Source organism: Prinia subflava, chromosome 26 (genome assembly GCF_021018805.1).
Source record: "Prinia subflava isolate CZ2003 ecotype Zambia chromosome 26, Cam_Psub_1.2, whole genome shotgun sequence".
NCBI lineage: Eukaryota > Metazoa > Chordata > Aves > Passeriformes > Cisticolidae > Prinia > Prinia subflava.
In genome coordinates, this window is record NC_086272.1 from 371,581 (window position 1) to 394,732 (window position 23,152).

General features: G+C 55.3%; 1 protein-coding gene across 1 annotated transcript; it reads right to left on the bottom strand.

The window, feature by feature from the left end:
• Positions 1-443: 443 nt before the first annotated feature.
• Positions 444-22,697, bottom strand: LOC134562158 (serine/threonine-protein kinase pim-1-like). Its single transcript, XM_063419585.1, has 6 exons — positions 22,686-22,697; positions 2,333-2,932; positions 2,153-2,203; positions 1,603-1,969; positions 787-966; positions 444-550 (listed from the first exon to the last, which is right to left on the bottom strand). The coding sequence occupies exons 1-6, from the start codon at positions 22,695-22,697 to the stop codon at positions 444-446; spliced, it is 1,317 nt and encodes a 438-aa protein (XP_063275655.1).
• Positions 22,698-23,152: the final 455 nt, after the last annotated feature.

Genomic DNA, 23,152 nt, shown 5'->3' on the forward strand with positions numbered 1-23,152 from the left:
ATTCACTGTGGAGCCTGGCTTTGAAGAAGGTGCCAGAATCAAAGTCCATCATCTTCAGCTTTGTGGTGGCCTGGTCGAGGAAGAGGTTTTCATCCTTGATGTTGTCCTGGCTGTCTCCAGCAGCAGCAGCCCCACCTGGCACAGCTTCTCCAGGGGCTGCTTCTCTTTCCCTGGGAGTGAGACCAGGCTGTCAGTGTTCTGCCCAGGGCCCCAGCTGGCAGTGACCCAGGACAAGCCAAAGCAGCTGGGATGGCAGCCAGCAGTGCTGGGCAGAGCAGCTCAGCTCCAGCACAGGGGCTGTGTGTTCCCATCTGATGACCCCTGTGCAGTGACACAGGCAGGACAAAAAAGTCTGGGTCCTTTGCTTCTGATTGCCAAGGCATGTGTGGAGCTGGAACTTACCAGGGCCCTGCATCGCTGTTTCTGTGGCTCTCTCCCTTCTTCTATGGCAGATGACTATCCTGCATCCAGGGATGACACAACAGGTCTTCTACTGAAGGCCGGTCCACATCCAGCATGGATAAACACCGCCGGATTACATCTTGGCACTCTGGCGAGAGAAACCAAAAACTGCCGGTCAGTTGGAGAAGGCTCCTGTCTGTCCCACTGTTCCCATTCTCAGGCCATGCTGCATTTGCTCAGAGCTGGGCCTAAACTTTCCCAGGAATTCCCTCTTTTGGAGGAAAGCAGGACAGCAGGACACGTGCCACCTCCTCAGCAGCTGCCACAGCCCACTGCTGTCTCCCAGCACTGGCATTTCCCCCGTGCCCAGAGATGAGGATTCACCTTGAGAGAGCCGTGGTGGCAGCGAGAGCTGATGGTCCCAGCTGATCTTGTGGCCCCTCCTGAAAGGGTGCTCCCCACACACCATCTGGTGCAGCAGGATGCCCAGGGACCAGACAGTAGCTGGCTGTCCATAGTACCAGCCAAACTGGTTCCATTCCGGGGGGCTGTATGACGGTGTTCCTATGGAATACAGATGGAGTTCATCAGGGGGATGCTGCTGCTCCCAGAGCCTGGCCCCAGCATCCCTGGGCATGCAGGGGCTGCCCCAGTGGCACGTGGTGTGACCTGCTGCCCTCTGGCCAGCACCTGGGACTTGTGTACAAACTTAGGGTTGGAAAAGAAGCCACTGGTGTTGGAAGGTGGCAGTGGAAGCCCTGGCAAGGCCCAACCATGACAAGCAAAACCCACTCAGTGCTGGGGAAAAACCATGCCTTACTCGTCCCTGCCTGCATTGCCCCAAAAACCGTTATGAACCCAAAGCAAACCAGGCAATCACAGCAGTCCAAGCCCTTTCTCACCTGCTCCCCAAACTGGCTGGTGCACATGTTCTGGCTCCCCTCTCAGCCACCCCCACCCACAGGTGCTTCTGTTGGGCTGGCTGCCCCAGCCCCAGTCCCAGTCCCAGGCAGAGTGGCTGGCAAAGGCTGCCAGCAGGGCTGGAAGCTGGTCCCCCCACCCACTTGTGTTCAAAAGCAGCTGGGCTGAAGACTCAGTGCCATGAGTGGCAGGGAACCCCAGTGCCACACCCAGGCTGGGCTGTGAGGTGTTTGGCCAGGAGATGTCTGGAATGGGGAGCACACCCCTGCGATGGCTCACCTGCAAAGTGAGTATAGGCTGTGTCTTGTAGGTAGGTGCCACAGCCAAAATCGATCAATTTGGCCTGCCCGGTGGCCAGGTCAAGCAGGATGTTCCCTGGCTTGAGGTCGCGGTGCAGGACCCCGCAGCTGGTGCAGTGCCGCACGGCCTCCAGCACCTGGCGGAACAGCTCCCGCGCCACCTCCTCGCACAGGAACCGCCGTGCCCGAATGAAGTGCTGGAGGTCCTGAGAACGCTCCGGGCGCTCCATGATGATAATGATGTCTTTGGGGAGCTCCAGCCACTCCAGCAGCTGGACGACACCAGGGAAGCCAGTGGAGACCTTGTGCAGCAGCACGATCTCCAGTGGTGCGCTGGTGCCGTTGGGCTGTGGGAGGAGCACAGTGTTGTCAGTGGGGCTGAGGCCGTGCCAGGGGTCAGGGACCCCTCAGCCAGCCCGGGATGCTCTGTGCCCTTTGCTGGCCCCACGCCCGCTCTCCCTCCAGGCGTCCTGGCGGCTTCCACCCTGCCCGGCATGGCCCAGCTTCTCCTGCTGGCCCCGCTCACTCACCAGCTCACCCCAATGCCGGACACGGTTCCGTGGCACCCTTTTGATGGCCACCTGCAAGCCAAGGGGAGCAGCAGGCTGAGCTCACTGCCTGCCCTGCCCAGCCCCAGCCTCCTTCTCCTTCACCCTCCTCCTCCTCCTGCGCCCCTTCCTCGTGCACCCACCACCGGCCCTGCCGCTCACCGGGGCACGGTCTGAGAGCCGTGTGGCCGCCCAGACGCTGCCGAAGCCGCCGTGGCCCAGCAGCGAACCCAGGCGGTACTGCTCCTGGAGGGCCTGCTGCGCCTTCCCTGCCGGCGAGACGCGGCTGTCAGCGCTCGGCCCGGGGCCAGGAACGGCCCCCGAGCGCCCCTCGAGCGGCCCGGGCTGGGCATCCCCAGGCATTTGCTCCTGGCAACGGGACAGCAGCGGCTCAGGGCCAGCGGCCGCGCTGCCAAGCGGAGGAGCTTGGGCTGGGGAAGCCGCAGTGGAGGCGGCGGGAGCGGCCGCGCCGCCTGTGTCCTCTGCGGGCCCAGGGACGAGCTGGGGCCGGGGCCGGGGCCGGGGCCGGGGCCTGGGCCGGGGCCGGGGCCGGGGCCGGGCTCGGTAAAGGCGCAGCCAAAGGCCAGCAATGCTGCCCCAGCCCCAGGCACTGATGCCCGCCCAGCAGCGCCATCGCCAGCACTGCCAGAGCCGGGCGAAGGCGAGACCGCGGCGGGACGCCCGGGGGCAGGGACGGGGCAGCCCCGCCCGGGGCCGGGGGTGGGCCCGAGGCATGGCCCGGCCCAGCAGGGGAGAGGGAGACTGGGGTGGGAGGGGGACACTGGGAAAGGGAGAGGCTGCGGGACTGTGGGAGAGGGAGAGGGGAAGCACGGGTTGGTCAACAAAGCCGCTTTTTCCTTCTCTGCTGCTGCTGCTGCTGCCGCTGCTGCCGCTGCAACTGAAGCTCCAGGGCCGTTTGTCCCCTTGTCAGTTTTTTCCGTTGCCCCCTCTGCCTCGCACCGAGCCCTGCACTCCCCGGGGCAGCCCCTGAGCCTGTCCAAACACGGGAACTTCGCCGTTTTCAGTCAGGGCCCAGTCTTGACTCCTGCACAGTGACAGAGGAATCCCCTTGGCTGTTGCTGTGCATTGTCCCTGCTGAGGGTCAGACACTGTCACAGCACATTCCCTGAATGCAGAATTTGAACCTGACCCAAGCACTGCACTTGTGTCTCCGGCATTGCTTTCCAAGAAAAACGGGAAGGCAAACTGGATGTGCTCATGGTATTTTACAGTGTCTAAATCTTGCCAAGTCTTGGATGTCAGAGGTGAGACCCATTTAGAATTAATGAGATGGAGAAGTAGTTTAAGATGGAAAGTGGGACAGAGAAATAAACAGAGGAAAATATCTTGGGTTGTTTCTTTCCACTTTCATTTCATTTCCGAAAAGCTGTTTCCGTTTTCCCAGAATCTTCTCCACAGTCCTGTCTGCTCTTTCCAAGAACCTTTCCTGGAGAACGAGTTGCACCATCTGTCACAAGATATCCCACCCATGCAGCTTCTCTTGACTTTCCACAACATGTGTGAAGCAGGAGTCTTGCAGCAAAGCAGGAGAAAGGTTTTGAGAACTTGACAACTTTTTCTTTCCTTTCCCCATGTGTGCTGGGGAGTTGTGCCATTGGGAAGGTTTTCATTGTTCCTGTTCGACCCGAAGCAAACAGGACGGGCTCCCAGGGGTACCTACTGGGAGTCTGTTATCGTCCACCCAAGCAGGAAGAAGAGGTGGACAACTTCTTCTCTAAGAAGCTGGAGAATGTTTCAGGATCACCAGCCCTTGTTCTCGTAGGTGACTTTAACCTACCAGACATCTGCTGGGAACTCAGTACAGCGGCAAAGAGGCAGTGCAGGAAGGTTTTGGAGTGGATGGAGGAGAACTTTTTGTGACAGCAGATGAGTGAGGCCAGCAGGGGAGGGACTATGTTCGACCTGTTGTTTGCAAATAGAGAAGGGCTGGTGGGAGATGTGGTGCTTGGAGGCTGCTTGGGGCACAGGGATGATGAAATTACAGAGTTCTCAATATGTGGTGAATTCAGGAGGGACATCAAAAAGATTTTTACATTGGACTTCTGGAGGGCAGACTTTGGCCGTTTTAGGAGACTTATTCAGAGAGTTCCTTGGGAAGGAACCCTTAAAAACAGAGGAGTCCAGGAAAGGTGGGTGTGCTTCAATGCAGAGATCTTGAGGGCACAGGAACAGACTGTCCCTGTGTGCTGAAAGATGAGCTGACAAGGCAAACGTCCAGCCTGGATGGGCAAGGAGATTTCAAAGGAACTTAGGAACAAAAAGAGGATGTATCATTTTTGGAAGGAGGGTCAGGTCTCTCAGGAAGTATTTAAGGGAACATGTAGGAAAAAAAATATTAGGGAGGTCAAAGCTCAGTTTGAAGTAATTTTGACAACTTTTGTAAAGGATAATAAAATATGTTTTTACAAATAAATTAATGGCAAAAGGAAGGGTAGGACCAACCTTTGTTCTCTACTGGATGTGGGAGGGAACTTAGGAACTGCAGATGAGGAGAAGACAAAAGTGCTTAACTGAGCCTTCTTTGGCTCAGTCTTTAGTGGGAAGACGGCTTGTCCTCAGGACAGCTGCCCTCCTGGGCTGGTAGAGGTGTCAGGGAGCAGAATGGTGCCCCTGTTATCCAGGAGGAGGCAGCCAGAGAACTGCTGAGCCACTTGGATGTTCAAAATCCATGGGCCCAGATGGGATCCAGCCCAGGGTGTTGAGGGAGCTGGCAGATGAGCTTGTGAAGCCACTCTCCATCATTTCCCAACAGTCCTGGCTCACTGGTGAGGTTCCAGAGGACTGGAGGTTGGCCAATGTGTTGTGTGACCCCTACACCAGAAGGGTAGAAAGGAGGATCCTGGTAATTATAGGCCAGTTTGATATGGGAAACATATCTAAAATTCAGAATTTTAGAAGCATTTAATGTGCTTAAGCAGATGGAGGGGAAGCAGAAATATACAGCTTATTTAGCAATCCTGTAAAAGCAGAAAAACAACTTGTAGCAGAACACATGAGGATTTAGTTGCTACCTGAAGGCCATAGAGATAAGATGTATATTGTGTATATTGTGAAAACTCAGTAAAGCAAGACTTAGGTATTGTGAAAACCCCATAAAGCAGAACCTGTGGCTTAAGAAATCAGAAAGAACCAGGCTCGTGGTTTTGGCCAGGACAAAGTGACCTGGGAGTTAGCCAAACCTTCACTGCACCTGCCCAGAGGAAGAGGTCAAACAGTGAACAACTGAGGAAGACCTCTTACTTCATCAGAAGACCCCAGCCTGCAACCACCAGGAGATGTGGCAGCAAAGAAAGCTAATTATAATAGGAAGTGCAAGGAGGCGGAGAGTGGGCAGAGAATGGGCGGGGAGGGAGGGGTTGTTTTGTGGGATCTGAGTGTATTTAAACCTTAAACCTGTCTCAACCAGGTACGCAGGTATGGTGGAAAATCCCCCTTGTGTCCCAGATGGAAATAAAACATACCTGCTTTACAGTTTGAATTGTTAAATCCTTATCCCACAACTCAAGTCAGCCTGAACTCAGTACCCAGTAGGGTGCAGCAGTTTATACTGAGTGTCATCACACAGCACCTACAGGATGGCCAGGCTATCAGACCCGGCCAGCACGGGTTTAAGAACAGAAGGTCGTGTTTGACCAACCTGGTCTCCGTTTATGACCAGGTGACCCGCCGGGTGGGTGCGGGAAAGGCAGTGGATGTTGTGTACCTGGATTTCAGCAAGGCCTTGGACACTGTCTCCCACAGCACACTCCTGGAAAAGCTGGCAGCCCAGAGCTTGGACAGGAGCACTCTGTGCTGGGTTAAGAACTGCCTGCATGGCTGGGCCCAGAGAGTGGTGGTGAAGGTTCTGCATCCAGCTGGTGGCACCAGTGGTGTTCCCCTGGGGTCTGTGCTGGGGCCAGTTCTGTTCAATATTTTTATTGACGACATGGATGAGGGGATTGAGTCTTTCATTAGTAAATTTGCAGCTGACACTAAGCTTGGACCGTGTGTCCATCTATTGGAGGGTAGGAGGGCTCTGCAGAGAGACCTGGAATGACTGGATGGATGGGCAGAGTCCAATAGGATGAAGTTTAATAAGTGCAAGTGCTGAGTCCTGCATTTTGGCCACAAAAACTTCCTGCAGCACTCTAGGCTGGCAAGAGAGTGGCTGGACAGCAGCCAGGGAAGGGGACCTGGGGCACTGCTGGACAGCAGGCTGGACATGAGGCAGCAGTGTGGGCAGGTGGGCAAGAAGGCCAATGGCTCCTGGCCTGGATCCGGAATGGCGTGGCCAGCAGGAGCAGGGCAGTGTTTCTTCTCCTGTACTCGGCACTGGTGAGGCCGCACCTCGAGTGCCGTGTCCAGTTCTGGGCCCCCAATTTAGGAAGGACATTGAGACGCTTGAGCACATCCAGGAGAGGGCAACAAGGCTGGTGAGGGGCTTGGAACAAAAACCCTGTTAAGAACGGCTGAGGGAGCTGTGGTTGTTTCGCCTGGAGAAAAGGAGACTCAGAGGTGACCTAATCGCTCTCTACAATTCCCTGAAGGGTAGTTGTAGTCAGGTGGGGTTTGGTCTCTTTCTCCAGACAGCAGCTGACACAACAAAAGGACACAGTCTTCAGCTGCCCCAAGGGAAATACAGGATGGATATTAGGAAGACGTTTTTCACAGAGAGAGTGATAAAGTACTGGAATGGTCTGCCTGGAGAGGTGGTGAAGTCACCTTCCCTGGATGTGTTTAAAAAAAGATTGGATGAGGCACTCAGGGCACTAACCCAGGTTAAGCTGAGGTGTTTGGGGCATGGGTTGGATTTGATGATCTTGAAGGTCTCTTCCTACCCAGTCATTCTGTGAATTCTGTAAGAAATTTAGGCTCAGTTCTGGTGGCTCATTCCATCCTGGCTCAGGGCACAGCATCAGGAAGGTCTTTGCATTCCAAGGCTTTGCTGCAGCCAAAGAAATCTCCTGGCTCGGGGTCACCTTTCCTGCTCAGCCAGACCCAAGAGTGCCGCAGCAACAGCAGAAAATGGCAGCATTGCCATGGGCTGGCACAGCAGGGGGAGATTTCCCCCTTGAGAGTGGCTCATGTTGCAATTTTTGCATTCAGGCAGCTGCAGATCCCTCAGCTTTGGTTGCACAGCAGCTGGAAATGCAAGTGCAGGAGCTCTGTTCATGCCCAGCCACAGCAGGTGACAGCAAGGACAGGCTCCTGGCAGCGTGACATTGGTAGGCAGCTCCTTCAACAAAAGCTGGGGGCTGGAACTCTGTGCAGAAAATGCCCTGATGGTCTCTGCACCCAGGCAAAAGGAACAAAGTTTCAGTTTTGGCCTTTCTAGAGAGCACCAAAATGATTCCTTTACAGAGCAAGGTTTCATTGCCGGCTGTTCCCCAACCCCCAGAGGAGAGCCCAGGGGCCCAAGGAGCTGCGAGCGGGGACTCTGCAGGAGCCGGGACAGCGAGAGAGCCCGGGCTGAAGGTCAGCCCCGGGGCGGGCAGGGCCTGGGAGGGGGCACAGCCCGGGGGTCCCGCAGAGCCTCCCTGCTGCAAAGGCCCGGCTGGGACAGCGGGGCAGCTGCCGGGAGCCGTGTGCCAGGGCCGGGCCGCGGGTGGGTGTTCAAAGCGCCTCCAGGGGAGCAGCTTTTTGTCCCGGCCCGGGGGCATTCCCGCGGGGTCGGGGTCCCTGCGAAGGCGCAGGAGGGCAGGGTGGAAGGGGTTAGTTTATGGGTTTGTTTGTGGATTATTTTTTGTGGGGGTTGATGGCTGGTTGGGATTTTATTGTTTTGGGAGGGGATACGGGCAATGTTTTTTGTGAGATGCCCCCGGCAGTTTGAACCCCCTTGGGTGCGGGGAGCGCTGGCGCAGCCCCGGCACGGGCGGGGCGGCCCCGGGCGGGCTGTGGGAGCCGGGAGCGGCCGCCCGGGCCCGGAGCCGCCGCCTTGGGCCGGGAGCCCCCCGGGCAGAGCTCTGTGCCCGGGGCCCAGGCCCGGGCGGCCCGGGCTGGCGGAGCTCTGTGCCCGGGGCTGGGCGCGGCTGCCCAGGGAGCGGGGCATGCAGGGTCTCCCCGTGGTGGGGCTTGCTCTGCCCGGCTCAGGGGCTGCATTGTCAGCCCAGAGACACGTGGGGATCGCCCGGTACCAGCAGGGAGGTAAACCCGGGAATGGGGGGAGCAGAAACGGGCAGTGCGAGAGCTGGGGCTGTTCCAGAAGCCTGGACAGGTTGGGAGCAAGGACAAGGGGGACCCATGGATACCCCAGGACTCTGAAAGAGGGACCCTGGATAGTGCTGAGCCCAGGGACACCTGTGATCCCTAAGTGGTGAGCCCAGAGAAGGGGAACCTCCTGGATTCTCAGGAGCCACAGCAGCCCAGAGAGGGCCAACACCAATACAAACTTGACCTGGGGCAACACTGACAGGGGGATCTCCAGGACCCCAAAGTGGAGAGATGAGAGAGAAGAAACTCATGGTTGGGTGTTTTTGCTGAATCTTGGTCACTTGGTTATTTTGGAGAAATGAATCTTTGTGTTTTGGAGGTTTATATGGGCACCAGAAGCCCAGTGACTTCTAGAGATGGACTTGGGCAGGAGGAACCCCCCAACCCAATGTGCTCATATACTGTATTTTTCCCCAAAGCAGAATTTCCCACTCCCAGACCTTGACCAGATGGAGAAGGCAGCTGCAAGGAAGAGGAAGATGGCCAGGGACAGCCAGGCAGGTGAGGAGGAAGTCAGTGCCCCTTTGCCCCTCTCTCCTGCTCCATCTCCCAGCCCAGCCTGGCCCCGGCTGCAGGACAACCCCGCTGCCGACGCCGTCCTGCCGGGGATGCACTGGGGGGATCTCCTTGCCCTTCCCTCTGGCATGGAGGCAAATCCCATCCACTCCTTGTGCTTCCTCCCCTGGACAAAGAGCTGAGGACAGAGACCAGGGAGGACAAATCCCCACGGCAGAACCTCATGGAAGAGGCTGTTTTCAGCAGCTCCATGGTGCAGGAATGCAACGGGGAAGAAAAGTCACAGAGATCCCGCAGGAGGAGGGGCTCCAAACCCATCTCAGGGTGCTCAGAGGAGGAAAGACCCACCCAGTGCCAGGAAGGTGGACAGAGCTTCAGCCAGGGCTCTGAGCTGGTGGTGCATGAGCAGCTTCATGATGGGGAGAAGCCCCACAAGTGCTTGGAGTGTGGGAAGAGCTTCAGCTGGAGCAACACCCTGATCCAGTACCAGATGATCCACACCAGGGAGAGGCCCCATGAGTGTCCTGAGTGTGGGAAGAAGTTTCAGACCAGCTCACACCTCCTCAAGAACCAGTGGATTCACACAGAGGAGAAGCACTTCTGCTGTCCTGTCTGCAGGAAGGGCTTCAAGAACAACTCCCACCTCGTCACCCACCAGCGCATCCACACCGGAGAGAGGCCCTGTGAGTGTCCCCAGTGCAGGAAGAGCTTCACCCACAGCTCTCCCTTGACCAGGCACTGACAGAGGCACTGGTAAGGGAAGCCCTGTGAGTGACTGGACTGTGGGGAGAGCTTTGTGTGCTGCTCCAACTCTATCCTGCATCAGGGGATCACGTTGGGCAGAGCCCTGATGACCCACATTCCCTGTGATCTGCACTGGGGAGACACTGGGCTGGTGGTCCTTTTGTTTGGTGGTCCCTAATATTCTTTTGATTCCTCTTCATCCCTTTAAAACAGACAAAATTGGGATAAAAATGAACAAATTCATCAAAGGCATCTAAAGCCTCACTTTTTGCTAGTTTTTCGAGGGGATCTGGGATTCAGGGGGATACTTGGTAGGATTTAGGGATTTGGGGGTATTTGGTGTCATTTTCTCCATTTCTTGGCACTCAAAGAGATGAGAAGGTTTGATCTGTTACCTCAAAACCACTCAATGCCACTGAAACCTATTCAATCCCACCGCAAAATTACTTGATTTCAACAGCCCCTCAGGGTGGAACGGGGTTGGAAGGACTTTGGTGAAGTGTGCTGCAAATCAGGAGGGGTGAGATGGGCATTGGGTGAGGGGGGTGGGTGGGATGGGGTTTGGGAGGGGTGGGATGGGGGAAATATGTCTTGGGAAGGGGGTCCTGATGTCCAGGAGAGGTGGGATGGCTTTGGTTGGGGATTGGGAGGGTGTGGTGAAATCTGGAATGAGAAAGCCGAAGGCTGGGAATGATGAAGGGAGAGGGAACCCATTCCTGAGGGAGTTTTTGGGTATTCCACATTCCTGAAGGCATTTTGGTGCATCCCAGGTTTCTGAGGCGGTTTGGGGACACTCCCCAGTTCTTGGCAGGGGGTTCCTGAGCACAGCTCCATGGAGCCCCATTGCCAGGAGTGGTTGCTTTGGGCACGAGCTCAGAGCTGCAGCCAGAGTCCATTGCCTTGGTGCTGGAGAGCAGAGAAATGATGAAAGGCCCCAGATATCTCCAGGGTGTGTTTGGGGGGCCAGGACAAGTTCTGCATAGGTGGGACAGTCACTGCCCCAGCCCCAGCCACTGCAGCCTCTGGGCCAGCCCCAAAGTGGCTGCCAAGCCCCTGGCACCCCCAAAACCCCACCTGTGAGAGGGACCAGAGCAGGTGAGGCTGTGACACGGCTGTGACACTGACACGTCCCACGGCCCCGGAGCTCACAGCAGCTGAGATGGGCTGGATCCAAGGTCTTGGCTGTGGATGTCTCTCTCTCTCTTCTCCTGACTTCCTCTTCTCAAAATATGGATAACTTGAAGTTGTAGGGTTTAGCGTTTTCTGAGTCAGTGCTTTGTAAAGTGCCTTACCATATTCCAGGTTTAATATAATTTATAAGCTAAGTACTATTTCTGTGTAAATGTTTACATCATAGGTTATAACTTAGGAAAAATACTGTTCAGTGCTGTTCTTTTGTTAAATTGTGTAAGGTGTAAGTTAAGGTTAAGGTAGAAGCTAAGTCCTGTTAGTTTGAGCTCTGTTCAGCTTTTAGGCCATGTTCCTTTTATCCTTGCCCTCACTGTCCTCTTGTCACACACACACAGAGGGACAGTTCTCGGTTTGTTTGTGGTTTGATTGCTGGATTTGGTTTGGTTGTGTTGATGCTTTCCTTCCTTGCTGTGCCTAAAGTGTCCAGTCAGGGGTAGAGTGACTCTTGCCAAGGAACTTGGTCATGCCTCACCACCTGTGCTCCTAATTGGTGACTTTTGTCAAATATGCTAATCTGCTAAACTTATAAAACTGTATTGACTTCATGGGGGGGTTGGGCGTTTTGTGGACATTATCTGTATCTGCCCCTTGGAGGCCTCCAATAAAGATCAGCCTTTCTGTTACCTCCTCTATAATATTATCTCCAAAGGGTGTTACTTTATTTCTGGGTTCTGTAAGGCATCAACACAGAGGGGCCTCATGACACCCAGGAGACCACAGTGACACAATGACATCTTGGGGAGCCAAGTGCCAGCTGCAAACACAGCGGGGCCTGATGGAAGCCAGGAGCCACTTGGAGAGTGCCAGGGCACGTGGAACTCAGTGCCCGCTGTGACACAGCACAGCCCCATGGAGCTCAGCAGACCACTGTGACAACGTGGAATCCCAGGGATGCAAGGCTCTACTTGGGCAGAGTGGGGTCTCCTGGGACACAGGTGCCACTGGGGCATTGCCAGCTCTTGTATAACCCAGTGCCCCTTGTGACACAGGGCAGCCTCATGGAACTGTCCTGGGGATGGTTCATAACCCATCACCATTTTGGGTTGTTTTTTGTTTTGTACCAGGAATGGTCACTGCCTCCCCTCCCTGCCTCTGGGAGTGCTGCAATGGGTGGAGGGGCAGCCCGGGGTCCTGCAGGGGTTGGGGGACGGGGGCTGCTCTTCCTTCTGCTTGGGGCCATTGACTCAGTGGCCACGTGGCACAGCGCATCTGATTTGAGGTCTTGTTGCCCTGTGGTTTTGGTCTTTTGCTTTTTTCCTCTTGTTTTTTTTCTCCTTCGACACTGTTACTGGGGCTTGCCAGCTTGCTTCTCTGCTCCTCTGCTGCTTGGGAGAGGAAAAATTCTCTGCACCTGGTGGGCTCCCGCAAGGCTTTATCCTCAAACCTGTCCTGGGGGTGGATCAGGGATGGAGTCTCCCAGGATCATTTGTTCTTAGCGGGCGGACTGCCTGACAGCTCCAGCTGACCATGGAATGTCGAGGGTCGCTTCTCATCTGCCCCTGGACCTCTGGGGATCCATGACTTCCTTCCTGTGAAAAAGAACTGTTCTTCTCTTCCAGGGACCCATGGCCAAAAATGGAATTTGGCCTCGAAAATTCTGTTTATCCAAAGAATACTTCCAGCCAAAAGCTTCCAGGAGGGAAAAGTCTGTCTGGCTTGGCCTCCTGGGGGCCATGTCTGGCCACCAGATCTCCTCTGGTGATCTACCACCAAAACACTGGGGTTCTGTGCTTTTCTTCCTATGGAAAAGGACTGTCGTTCTTGTCCATGAGCCCATGGTCAAAATCAGGATTTTAGCCCCCAAATTCTATCCAAGGATTGCTCCCAGGGAAGAGCTGCAAGGACAGACAAGTCTTGCTGGCCTTGGCCTCCTTGGAGCCACCTCTGATCTGCCTTCAAAACATTGGGGCTCCACCCTTTCCTTGCCATGGAAAAGAACCGTCATTCCAGGTGTCCATGATCAAAATCCAGAAGATTCCACTTCCAAATTTCAGTATATCCAAGGACTGTTATCAGATCAAACCTTCTGGAAAAGACAGATCTGCCTGGCTTGGCCTCCCAGGGGCCACCTCTCATCTGCCTTCAAAACACTGGGGCTTTGTGCTTTTCCTCCAATGGAATTAAACATCTTCCATGTCCAAGTTCCCATGGCCAATACTGAGAATCCATCTCCCAAATTCCATATATCCAAGGATTGTTCCAAGACAGAAGTTGCCATGACAGACAGGTGTGGCTGCCCTCACTTACTGTGGCCACCTCTCATCTTCCAAACCTCTTGGACTTCGTGCTTTTCTTTCATATGGAAAAAACCCATCCTTCTTGACAGGGCACCCATGGCCAAAACTGGGATTCCACCTCCCAAATTCCATCGCTCCAGGGATTGCTCTCAGACAAAAGCCACCAGTACTGTCAGGTCTGGCTGGTCTGGCCTCCTGAGGGCCAGCTCTCGCCTGCCTTCCAAACACTGGAGCTCCATGCTTTCCTTTTCATGGAAAAGACTCATCCAGCTCATCCAGGCACAAATGGCTGAAAGTGGGATTCCACATTCCAAATCCCCAGTATCCAAGGGCTGCTCCCAGACAAACCTGCCAGGACAGATGGATGTGGCTGGCCTTGGCCTCTGGTGGCTGTGTCTCATCTGTCTCTGAAACACCGGGACTCAGTGCTTTCCTTCCTCTGGAGACCACTGTGACCCTGCGTGGGCTGGTGGAACCCAGGGCCATGGGGACACTGCAGGGCTTGTGTGACCAAGGGGGCCACAGTGATCCTGTGGTGTTCCATGGATCCAAGGGGCCACAGTGATCCTGTGGTGTTCCATGGGACCAAGGGGGTCACAGTGATCCTGTGGTGTTCCATGGGACCAAGGGGATCACAGTGATCCTGTGGTGTTCCATGGAGCCAAGGGGGTCACAGTGATCCTGTGGTGTTCCATGGATCCAAGGGGGCCACTGTGGCACTGAGGAGCCCCAAAGAACCACAGGGCCTTTGTGACACTGCAGGGCCCCATGGAACCAAGGGAACAGGGAACAGCTCTGGCTGGCTTCGGCTCCTGGGGCTGCCTGAGGGGTCCGGCTGACCTTGGAATGGTGAGAGCTGCTTCTCCTCTGCCCCTGGAGCACTGGGGCTCTGAGCTTTCCTTCCTATGGAACAGAACCGTCCTTCTTGTCCAGGCTCTTGGCCTCAACCTCTTGACCACTGTATAGGGACAAAGGAGCTCTGTGCTCAGTGGAGTGGAGAATGAGGATAGGGGATGAGAGCCCTGGAAGCGACTGAAGGCTGGATTCAGAGCTGATGTATCCTATTAACCTAGTAGAAAACAGCCAGAGAAAGAAATTATTGCTGCAAAGGGCAGCTGGGGAGGCACAGAGTAGACATGAGGAGAAAGGAATTTCCCTGCCAGGGCAGGGCTGTGGTGCAACACATCCCCCAGAAGGAGTCTGGAGCAGCCCAAGGCTCTGTGTGCCCAGGCAGAGGCAGGCAGGACGCAGAGCTGTCAGCAAAGGAAGGGCCCAGCCAGGTGGGGCAGCCGGGGGATGAGGACAGCCTGCAGGGACAGAGGCGCAGGGCACGGACACCGTAGGACAGCCTGGGCTGCACAGGGCACAGGCATGGGCAGCAGCTGAAAGGCCCTGACACAGCCAACTCCTGCAGCACTTGGGCCACGGCTGCTGGCCCTGGGCCTGAGGCATCAGAGGAGACAAGTGACCCTTGCAGGCCTGGAGCCTCATTGCCTCCTTGTCCCTGCTCAGCAGCCTGGCAGGGGCCGCCCCATGGTGCTGCCCTTGGCATTGCACATCCCCACATCCCAGGGCCCGGGAAGAGCCCTGAGCTGTGAGGGAGGGACAGGATCTGCCTTGGCAGGGGCTGGGGCTCAGGCCTTGGCCCTGTGCATTCCTGAAACATCCAGGTTTGCTCAGCATCAGAGACACCTTTGCCTTGTTTGTCCCCACCTTTCATCACTGCCTGCAGTGTTCTGCTCTGACTGGAACCTGGGGACACTTTCTCAGTCGTGTCTCTTAGTGGGACCCATTAAAACTTTCAGAGACTTCAGTATTTCAATATAATTTTGAATTCTTGAGAAGTTTCTTGAACACTCTCTCAGGGATTGAGTCTCATGTAAACAATACCAAACCTCAAGAGACTAATTGAAGTCCTTAAGCTGTGTCTGTGCTGCTGAGCTGGGCTGGGCTCCTGGCACAGAGGCAGCTCCTGGCAATCAAGAAGACCTTCAAAAAGCCATTTCTCCTGAGGAGCAGCTCCTCTCCCAGCCCAGCAGGGCTGAGGGTGCTGTCTGCAGGCACTTCAGAGCAGTGAAGCAGACAGAGGCTTAAAGAAACTGGAAGGACAATTATGAGGTCATTCATGGAGAAATGTTCACCACTTGTGACACCGTAAGTCTGTGGCTGCAGGGATCTCCTCAAGCTGACCCAGGACAGCACTGAGGTGACTGTAAGGATGGCTCTGCTGCCCTTGCTGCTTTGGGGGAGGATGTGCTCCAGAGCGGGGCTGCCCTGGGCACCGTCAGAGGGACAGGGCAGGAGCTGGGGCTGCAGCCAGGGCTGCCCAAGGCTGTGGTGCAGAGCAGGTCCTGCAGCCCTGAGGGCTCTTGGCCAGGCCAGGGCATCTGCCACCTGCCAGGGGCAGCTCTCAGCCTGCCTGGGAGCTCCCATGGACTGTGGGGAGAAGTTGGAGGTGGAAGGAGCCACCCCCATCAGGGCAGATTCCTGCTGCTGTGGAGATGGTGCTGCATGGCCAGGGCTGCTCTCAGCTTTCTCATGAAGGAAAGGGAAAGGGGCTGTCAGGGTTGTCTGTGCCACTGACACTCCTGCACTGTCACCCTGGGGATCAGCAGGTCTGCCTCAGATCTCCCTCAGAAAGTGCCTTCTCACCTTGCTCTAGCTACAGACAGCAGCAGCAGCACCTTGGCTTGAGCATCTCTGTTTGTCTGAGCAGCCCTTAAGGCCCTGGTGCCAGGGAGATGCCCCTGGGCAGTGCCCTGTGCTGGGAGGGGTGTGCAGGGCAGAGCTGAGCCCCCAGGGCAGGGCTGGGCTGGGCTCTGGGAGCACTGGCAGGGAGAAGGTTTGGATAGAGAGAAACAGCTCCCAGGAGGCACAACTACAGGCAGCAGAGAGCCAGACCAATCCTAAATATCCTTCCCTGTTCAGCAACACAAAAAAAAAAAAAGGAGAGATGGGTTTAGGGATATTTTTTTTTTTTTTCATTTCGAGCTTTCAGAAATTCTACTCTTTTTTCAGGCTTGTTTTAAGTGGTATCACCCTGAACTAGAAGCAGGTGTAATCAACAAAGGACACCTGTGTGGGGCCAGCAGTTCTGACTGCACTGAGGCACAGGGAGCCCTTTTTTCCCTCTGGGCTCCCCAGTGTTAAGGCTGAGAGCAATGCTGAAGATGAGGCAGGAACTCAGCAGCACAAACCCAAACTCAAAAAAGTTTAGAAAAATTCCCTTGTGATAAGTAATTTTGAGGGGATTACAAATACAATATATAGGACTGACAGAAGGAATATGATACCACTTTGTCAGTGTCTTCTTTCAACAGTCCACAATGCCCAGAGTGAAGAAATGTCCAACAGCAGCTCCATCAGCCACTTCCTCCTGCTGCCATTGGCAGACACGCGGCAGCTGCAGCTCCTGCACTTCTGCCTCTTCCTGGGCATCTCCCTGGCTGCCCTCCTGGCCAACGGCCTCATCATCAGCGCTGTAGCCTGCGGCCACCTCCTGCACAGCCCCATGTTCTTCTTCCTGCTCAACCTGGCCCTCAGCGACCTGGGCTCCATCTGCACCACTGTCCCCAAAGCCATGCACAATTGCCTCTGGGACACCAGGAACATCTCCTACTCAGGATGTGCTGCACAGCTATTTCTGTTTGTATTTCTCATTTCAGCAGAATACTCCCTTCTCACCATCATGTGCTACGACCGCTGCGTGTCCATCTGCAAACCCCTGCACTACGGGACCCTCCTGGGCAGCAGAGCTTGTGCCCACATGGCAGCAGCTGTCTGGGCCAGTGCCTTTCTCACGTCTCTTCTGCACATGGCCAATACATTTTCCCTGCCCCTGTGCCAGAGCAATGCCCTGGGCCAGTTCTTCTGTGAAATCCCACAGATCCTCAAGGTCTCCTGCTCACACTCCAACCTCAGGGAATTTGGGCTCACTGTGCCAAGTGCTTTCCTATATTTTCGCTGGTTTGTGTTCATTGTTTTCTCCTATGTGCAGATCTTCAGGGCCGTGCTGAGGATCCCCTCTAAGCAGGGATGGCACAAAGCCTTTTCCACCTGCCTCCTCACCTGGCCGTGGGCTCCCTGTTTGTCAGCACCTCATTTTTTGCCTACCTGAAGCCCCCCTCCATCTCCTCCCCATCCCTGGATCTGGCCCTGTCAGGTCTGTACTTGGTGGTGCCTCCGGCCCTGAATCCCCTCATCTACAGCCTGAGGAACCAGGAGCTCCAGGCTGCAGTGTGGAGACTGATGACTAGACGATTTCAGAAACACTTAACTGCTGGCCAATTTCTTGCAAATCACTTGTAATAGAATTGATATTTCATACTACTTCTTGGTTTCATTTTTGAGGTTCTTTTTATTTGTTTTACTTATTAAATCTTATCCAGAAATTAAAGTCATTGTTTCTGCCACTTCTCATTTTTTTTCTCTCCACCTCTGTTGCCATGAGATTTTCCTAGTTTGCTGAGAGTTCATATTAAAGTAGAAGGTTTGCACCTTCATGCTCCTTTCATGTAAACACCAGTTGTATTCTATAAACATTGCCACTGTTTTCACATTCCTTGCTGGAACAGACAAGACTGTGTGACAGTCCCTTTGACCAATGTGGTGAGAGGTGGGAATGCCACTCTCCAATCCATGGGCATCTTGCTAGAAGTATATAATAGGAAGTAATAAACAAAGCAGGAGATTCTCCCTGCTGCTCTGATGTCCCCAAATTCGTGGCTCCATGTGTCTTTTCAGGTGAGGCTCACAGCGACATCTGGTGCCCACGTGGTCAACTTGCAAGCTGTGAGACGAAAAAAAAGAAAAAAGAAGAAAGAACCCCGTCTTCCATGGCTGCAATTAGAAACTCACGATGTTCTCGGAAGATCGACTCCTAATAGAACTTCTCTGATCATTCTTTATGTCCCGTGAAGCCGAGCTACCCAATGGACACGTAAGAGTACTCTACACTTGGGGAAAGACACATGGAATTTTTTATAGTGCTGAAAAGCACTTTCAATGACCGCATGGAAAACCCTAGGGAAAAGCCTTTTTCCATCCGTCCTTGATGGAGATTCCAATGCGGGCATGCTCTTGGGGTCTTGGGGCACAGTCTTTCTGTTTCTAAGACAGACTGTTCGAGATTGGGATTCGGATTCGGGTATTGAGATAGAAAGCAGATCGGTTCCCCTGCCAGCAGCTCCGTCCCTTTCGACGATGAATGCTCTGAAGCAGGGTTCGAGCCACCACGGGAGGTCCCGACCCCCATGTCAGGGGTTGAGTGTGGCCAGCGCAAATTTTGGGAGGGTTGCAAAGTTTTTTTAAGTCCCTTTGCTGGGTCAGCCTGCGCTGGGGCGGCCGGTGGGCCATGGGAGCAAGGAATCCCGGCCCCTGGATCGGCAGCGCCTTCTGCAAGGGTGCTGGGTGCAGAGGCATCCCTCCCCCTCGGCCCTGGAGTGGGGACAGAGGCGCCGCCTGCGCCATTGGCGGCCGTGCCGGTGAGGAGCGACCCTGCGGAGGAAAACCCCCCATGCCCTGCCCCGTGCATGCAGTGCCAGCCCGGCCCTGCACCCCGCCCCCTCCCCGCACAACCCACCGAAAGCGGGCTGGGTGCCGCGGCGGCCGTGCCACCGCCTCCCTGCCAGGCCAGGACCTGCCCAACTGGTCCCGGCCCCCCCCAAACTGGCAGGGGGCTGAGCGCTGTTGCGGATCTGCCGCCCCTCCCTGCCCCGTGTGGCGAATTCCTCCCCACACAGAGCTGGGGGGCTGAGCAACCATGCCACTGCCCCCCACTCCCCCGGCCAGCACTTGCAGGCTGAGCGGGGAGCAGGGGCGGCAGCCGTGCCGCTGCCATCGCCCCCCGGCCGGGACTTCTCTGCCCGGTCCCGGGCCCCCCCGAACTGGCAGGGGGCACAAAGCCGTGGCGAATCTGCCACGCTCCCCTGGCCAGTGCAATGTACACGCCCCCGCACACAGCGGAGACTGAGGCGGCGTCTCTGCACCACCCCCGCTCCCCTGGCCGGCCCAAGCCAGCTGTGAGAGAGGCGAGCGAGGCTGAAGCGTTGTCAGATGTGCACGCTCGCCCTGCCCTGAATTGGGATGCAATTTCTGGTCCTGCATTGCAGGCAAGCCCAGTTGCTGAGCTGACGGAGCCGCTGTCTGAATGTGCAGCACTGCCCCAGCCTGTCCCGAGAGCTGTGGGCTGTGGTTTCACAGCCTCACGGCCACGCTGCCCTGTCCTGGGCAAATCTGCCTCCCTTCCGAGGGGAGGTAGTCAAGTGTGATCTCAGTTTTTCTGATGTCATACAGCTGATCAGTGTAAAATGTATGGATTTGACCTTTCCATATGAAATTAGATGCCTGGCTTTGGCGTTATTTGGACCTGTTCAGGTTTCTAGCTTTGAAGACAACTGGGAACGACTGGCCACAGAAGTGGCTGTCCAAAATAGTCAATTGTCTCAAGAAGATCCCTGGTTTGGGGTCAGAGCTGATTTGCTTACCAGGAGAAGCGAATATGCTCACCCCGATGTGCAGTTGGCTTTTCTCAGACTGTTCTGAATCTGTGCAGACACATAGGTATATCTGCACTGGTAAAAACTATGTTATCCTCCTCTCTAAAGCAGGAGTTCTTGGGTATAGTCCAGAAGCCAGACAAGACCTTTGTTCAATTTGTAAGGTGTCTGATGCATTCTTTGGAGAAGCAAGTTGAGGATAGCACTTTGAAAGTAATTTTGCTAGAACAATTTGCAAGGAGCAATGCTAACGCAGCTTGCCAGAGGCTCCTTGGAAGCCTTCCTGAGACTTCTGATGTCCTGGAAATGATCCAGGTCTGTGCGGTTTTGGACACCTCTGACTTTAAGGTGTCTGCCCCGGCTGCTGCCCCACAGCTGTCCCATAAGGGGCTGAAGAGTGAGCAGCAGACACAGGCCAGTGGAAAACAGGGAAAGGAGGCACAGAAAGTGACTCCCTTGTTCTTCTGCACACGGTGTGGCGGGCCAGACCATACTGCAGACATATGTAAAGCAGTGGTTCATGTTGATGGCCAGCCCTTGCCAAGCCTGAAAAGTCGGAAGCGGAGAAAGCACCAAAGATGTCTGGGGAACAAAACAGTTTCCTAAGACCTGGAGCAAGAGCAAGTTTGTTTGGCTGGCTTGCAGCCAGCACCTGCAGTTCAGGAGGTGTTGATGTCACCACAGTAGCAATGGTCATTTTTGGACTCTTGCGAAGTGCACACTTGTGCAGTGGTTCCCAAACCCACCTCCCATGTTGCATTCTTTGAGAAAATTCAATTGCTCAATTTGTGTTTTTTAAGTCCTCAGGTTCGGGGATCGGTGTCATGAAGGCGGCCGCTTCAAGTCTGCTGAGCTGCCTCAGGTGCACTGGACTGATCCTGTCTGATCCTGAAATCTTGTGTACTCTGTGCCACCCTGGTGCCCCCCATCAGAGATGGCTCTTCGAGATCAGATTGACATGGACACGGATTTGGCCATCCTCTCCTTTCCCGTATGGCCTCCATAGTGGTTTTGGATCCTGTGGAGCTGCCTGTTGCAGGATGGGGTGGAGCAGCGTGATGCTGTGGGAGCCAGCAGGCTGTGTTAATCGAGGACTCAGAGGAACTGTTTGCGATGGTTCAGTTTTATGTACTGTAGCCACTGTGCCCTTTGTGGGGAATGTGCACGAGGTTTGGGGGTGTGGTTTGGGACAGAACTTTGATTTGAGTGATTTTTTTTTCTTGGAATGCTCCTGCCTTTGCATCATATTGCCTTTGCATAATATTGCCTTTGCATCATATAGAAATTTGAAAAATGAGGGTTGTCTGGTTGAACCATTGTAGAACATGCTCGGGGTTCTTTGAGCAGGTTACTGCAAGGGGATTCAGGGTAAAGCCCTGCACAGCAAAGGCAGAATCAGGCCAACAAGCAACCCTCACACCATGACCAAAATGAAGGTCGGTGAACTTTGTACGGGTTTTTTTTTTTGTTTTCTTTTTTCCCGTTGTACATATGCTCATTTTTCTTTTTTTGTTTTCTTTTTTGCAACAGTTAAAAGGGTGAGATGTCACCATGCGATTTTCCTACTTTGCTGAGCGTTCATATTAAAGTAGAAGTGTGCACCTTCTCACACTCATTCACGTAAAAAAGGAGACTGTGTTTTGTAAATACTGTCATTGTTTTGAATTCCTTCTCCAAGAGAAGAGAAGGTTGAATGACAGCCTCCTTGACCAATGCGGTTGAGAGGTGGGAATGCGACTGTCCAATCCATGGACACCTTGCTAAAAGTATATAATAGGAAGTAATAAACAAAGCAGGGGATTCTCCCCTGATGCTCTCATCTCCACAAACTCTGGACTCCGTGTGTCTTTCAGGCGAGGCTGACAGCGACAATCTCCGTCCCTTCCTCTCGCTCTCTTCCTGCCCTTGCTCCTTTCTCCCCCTCACATTGGATTGTTCACTGAATTCCGTACTATTGACTTGGGCTCCTGGTCCCGTTTGCCCCTGAATTTGGGCAGAGGCACCTCAAGGATGGCATCTGAACAGCCGGGGATCCTTTCAGTGCCCTTAAGGCCCTCCCTGCCCACAGGCATGAGCCCAGCAGTGCTGATCCCTGGGCAGGGAAGCGCTGTGGCTCCCAGCGGCAGCAGAGGAGCCAGGGCTCCAGGCTCCTGGCCGTGCTCCACTGCTGCCGCCAGGCCAAGCTGTGCTCCCTGGGCATGGGGCTCCCCGAGCCCTGGGCACAACCTGCTGCCCTCTGTGCCCCAAAGCCTGCGCGCTCCAGAGGCTGCTCTGGGTGCCCCTGGGCCCTGCCAGCTGTGGGGGGACATTCCAGGCTGTCCCAACCTGCCCTGCCCAGGGCACCAGGCAGGGGGAAAGGGACAGAGAGCCCTGGCAGCCCCCAGAGTCGCTCTGCTCATGGGGGGGGAGGAAGCGCAGCCTGGCAGGGCTGAGAGAGGGACAAGGAACACACAGGGACAGGGAACGTGGAACACACACAGGGACATGAGAACAAGGCCACACGGAGAGCCAGAGCTGCTTTGCTGAAGCCATTTATTGATTCTTGCAGGGACATTCCCAGGGCTCCCAGGGGATCAGGGCCTTCTCCAGGGATGATCATCTCTTCATGCTGCTGCAGGGGGACAGGACACGAGTGTCACCACCAGTTCCAGGCCTGAAAGGCAGAACCCAAATTGGGACCCCGGTGTCCACTGGGACATGAGAGGGTCCTTGTCCCCAGCCCTCTCTGCAGGGCCCTGCAGCAGGAGAAGGGATTTGGAGCCCTGCATACACCTGGCACTGCACTTGGCTCTTGAGCTCCATGTGGCTCCCAGAGCCCTTCAGCCTGGAATATCCCAAAAGCTCCCACAGCCCTCCCTGCTCCCACAGGGACACTGGGTGTCCCCAGAGCCCCCCAGTGCAAGGAAAGCCTTGGGGACAGCTCTGTCCACCTCAGCCCAGCACATGCATCAGGGACAGTCCCCTGCATGTCCCTCTGCCATCGCCAAGGTCTGCACAGCCCAGAGGGCTCAGGGATGTGCCCTGGCCCCCGAGGATCTTTGGTGGGGCTGGAGAGCCCTGAGGATTTCTCACCAGGGCATCCAGAGGGGCAGCCGGGCATCACTCCCGCAGAAGCTTTACCTGCTCAGCCATAGCGGGGCTGGGGAGAAAAGCAGGGTTACAGCCACACTGGAGGGTACTGGGGCACGTTGGGAGATACTGGGGTATGCTGGGGTCTACTGGGGTCTACTGGGGTCTACTGGGGTACCCTGGAGGGTCATGACCAGGAGAGGGGAAGCTCTGGGCCCAGCAGAACTCCAGGTACACATCTCAAAGCTCTTAACTCATGGGAAGCCAATCGTTTTTTTCAGAGACATGGGCAGATGTCCCTGGTCACTGGGGTGTCCCCAGTCCCAGCAAGACACAGGGGGACCCAAATGGCCCTAGTTCCCACACTGGTGCCTCAGTTCCAGGACTTACCTTAACGCATCCACCCCAGCCTCCTACTACACCTCCCTGTGGAAGCAGAGCAAAGGATTAGTCTGGAATGGCCCTTGTAGGGCTCAGGGGATCACAGGTGTCCCCAAGCCCCGTGGCTGGCCCCGGTC

What these genes read in the sequence shown, in the direction of transcription:
- LOC134562158 (XM_063419585.1), bottom strand. An exon ending in AGCCTATACTCACTTTGCAG is followed by an intron (nt 967 to 1,602) that starts GTGAGCCATCGC and finishes TGTATTCCATAG; the next exon opens with GAACACCGTCATACAGCCCC. An exon ending in GCCACCACGGCTCTCTCAAG is followed by an intron (nt 551 to 786) that starts GTGAATCCTCAT and finishes TTCTCTCGCCAG; the next exon opens with AGTGCCAAGATGTAATCCGG.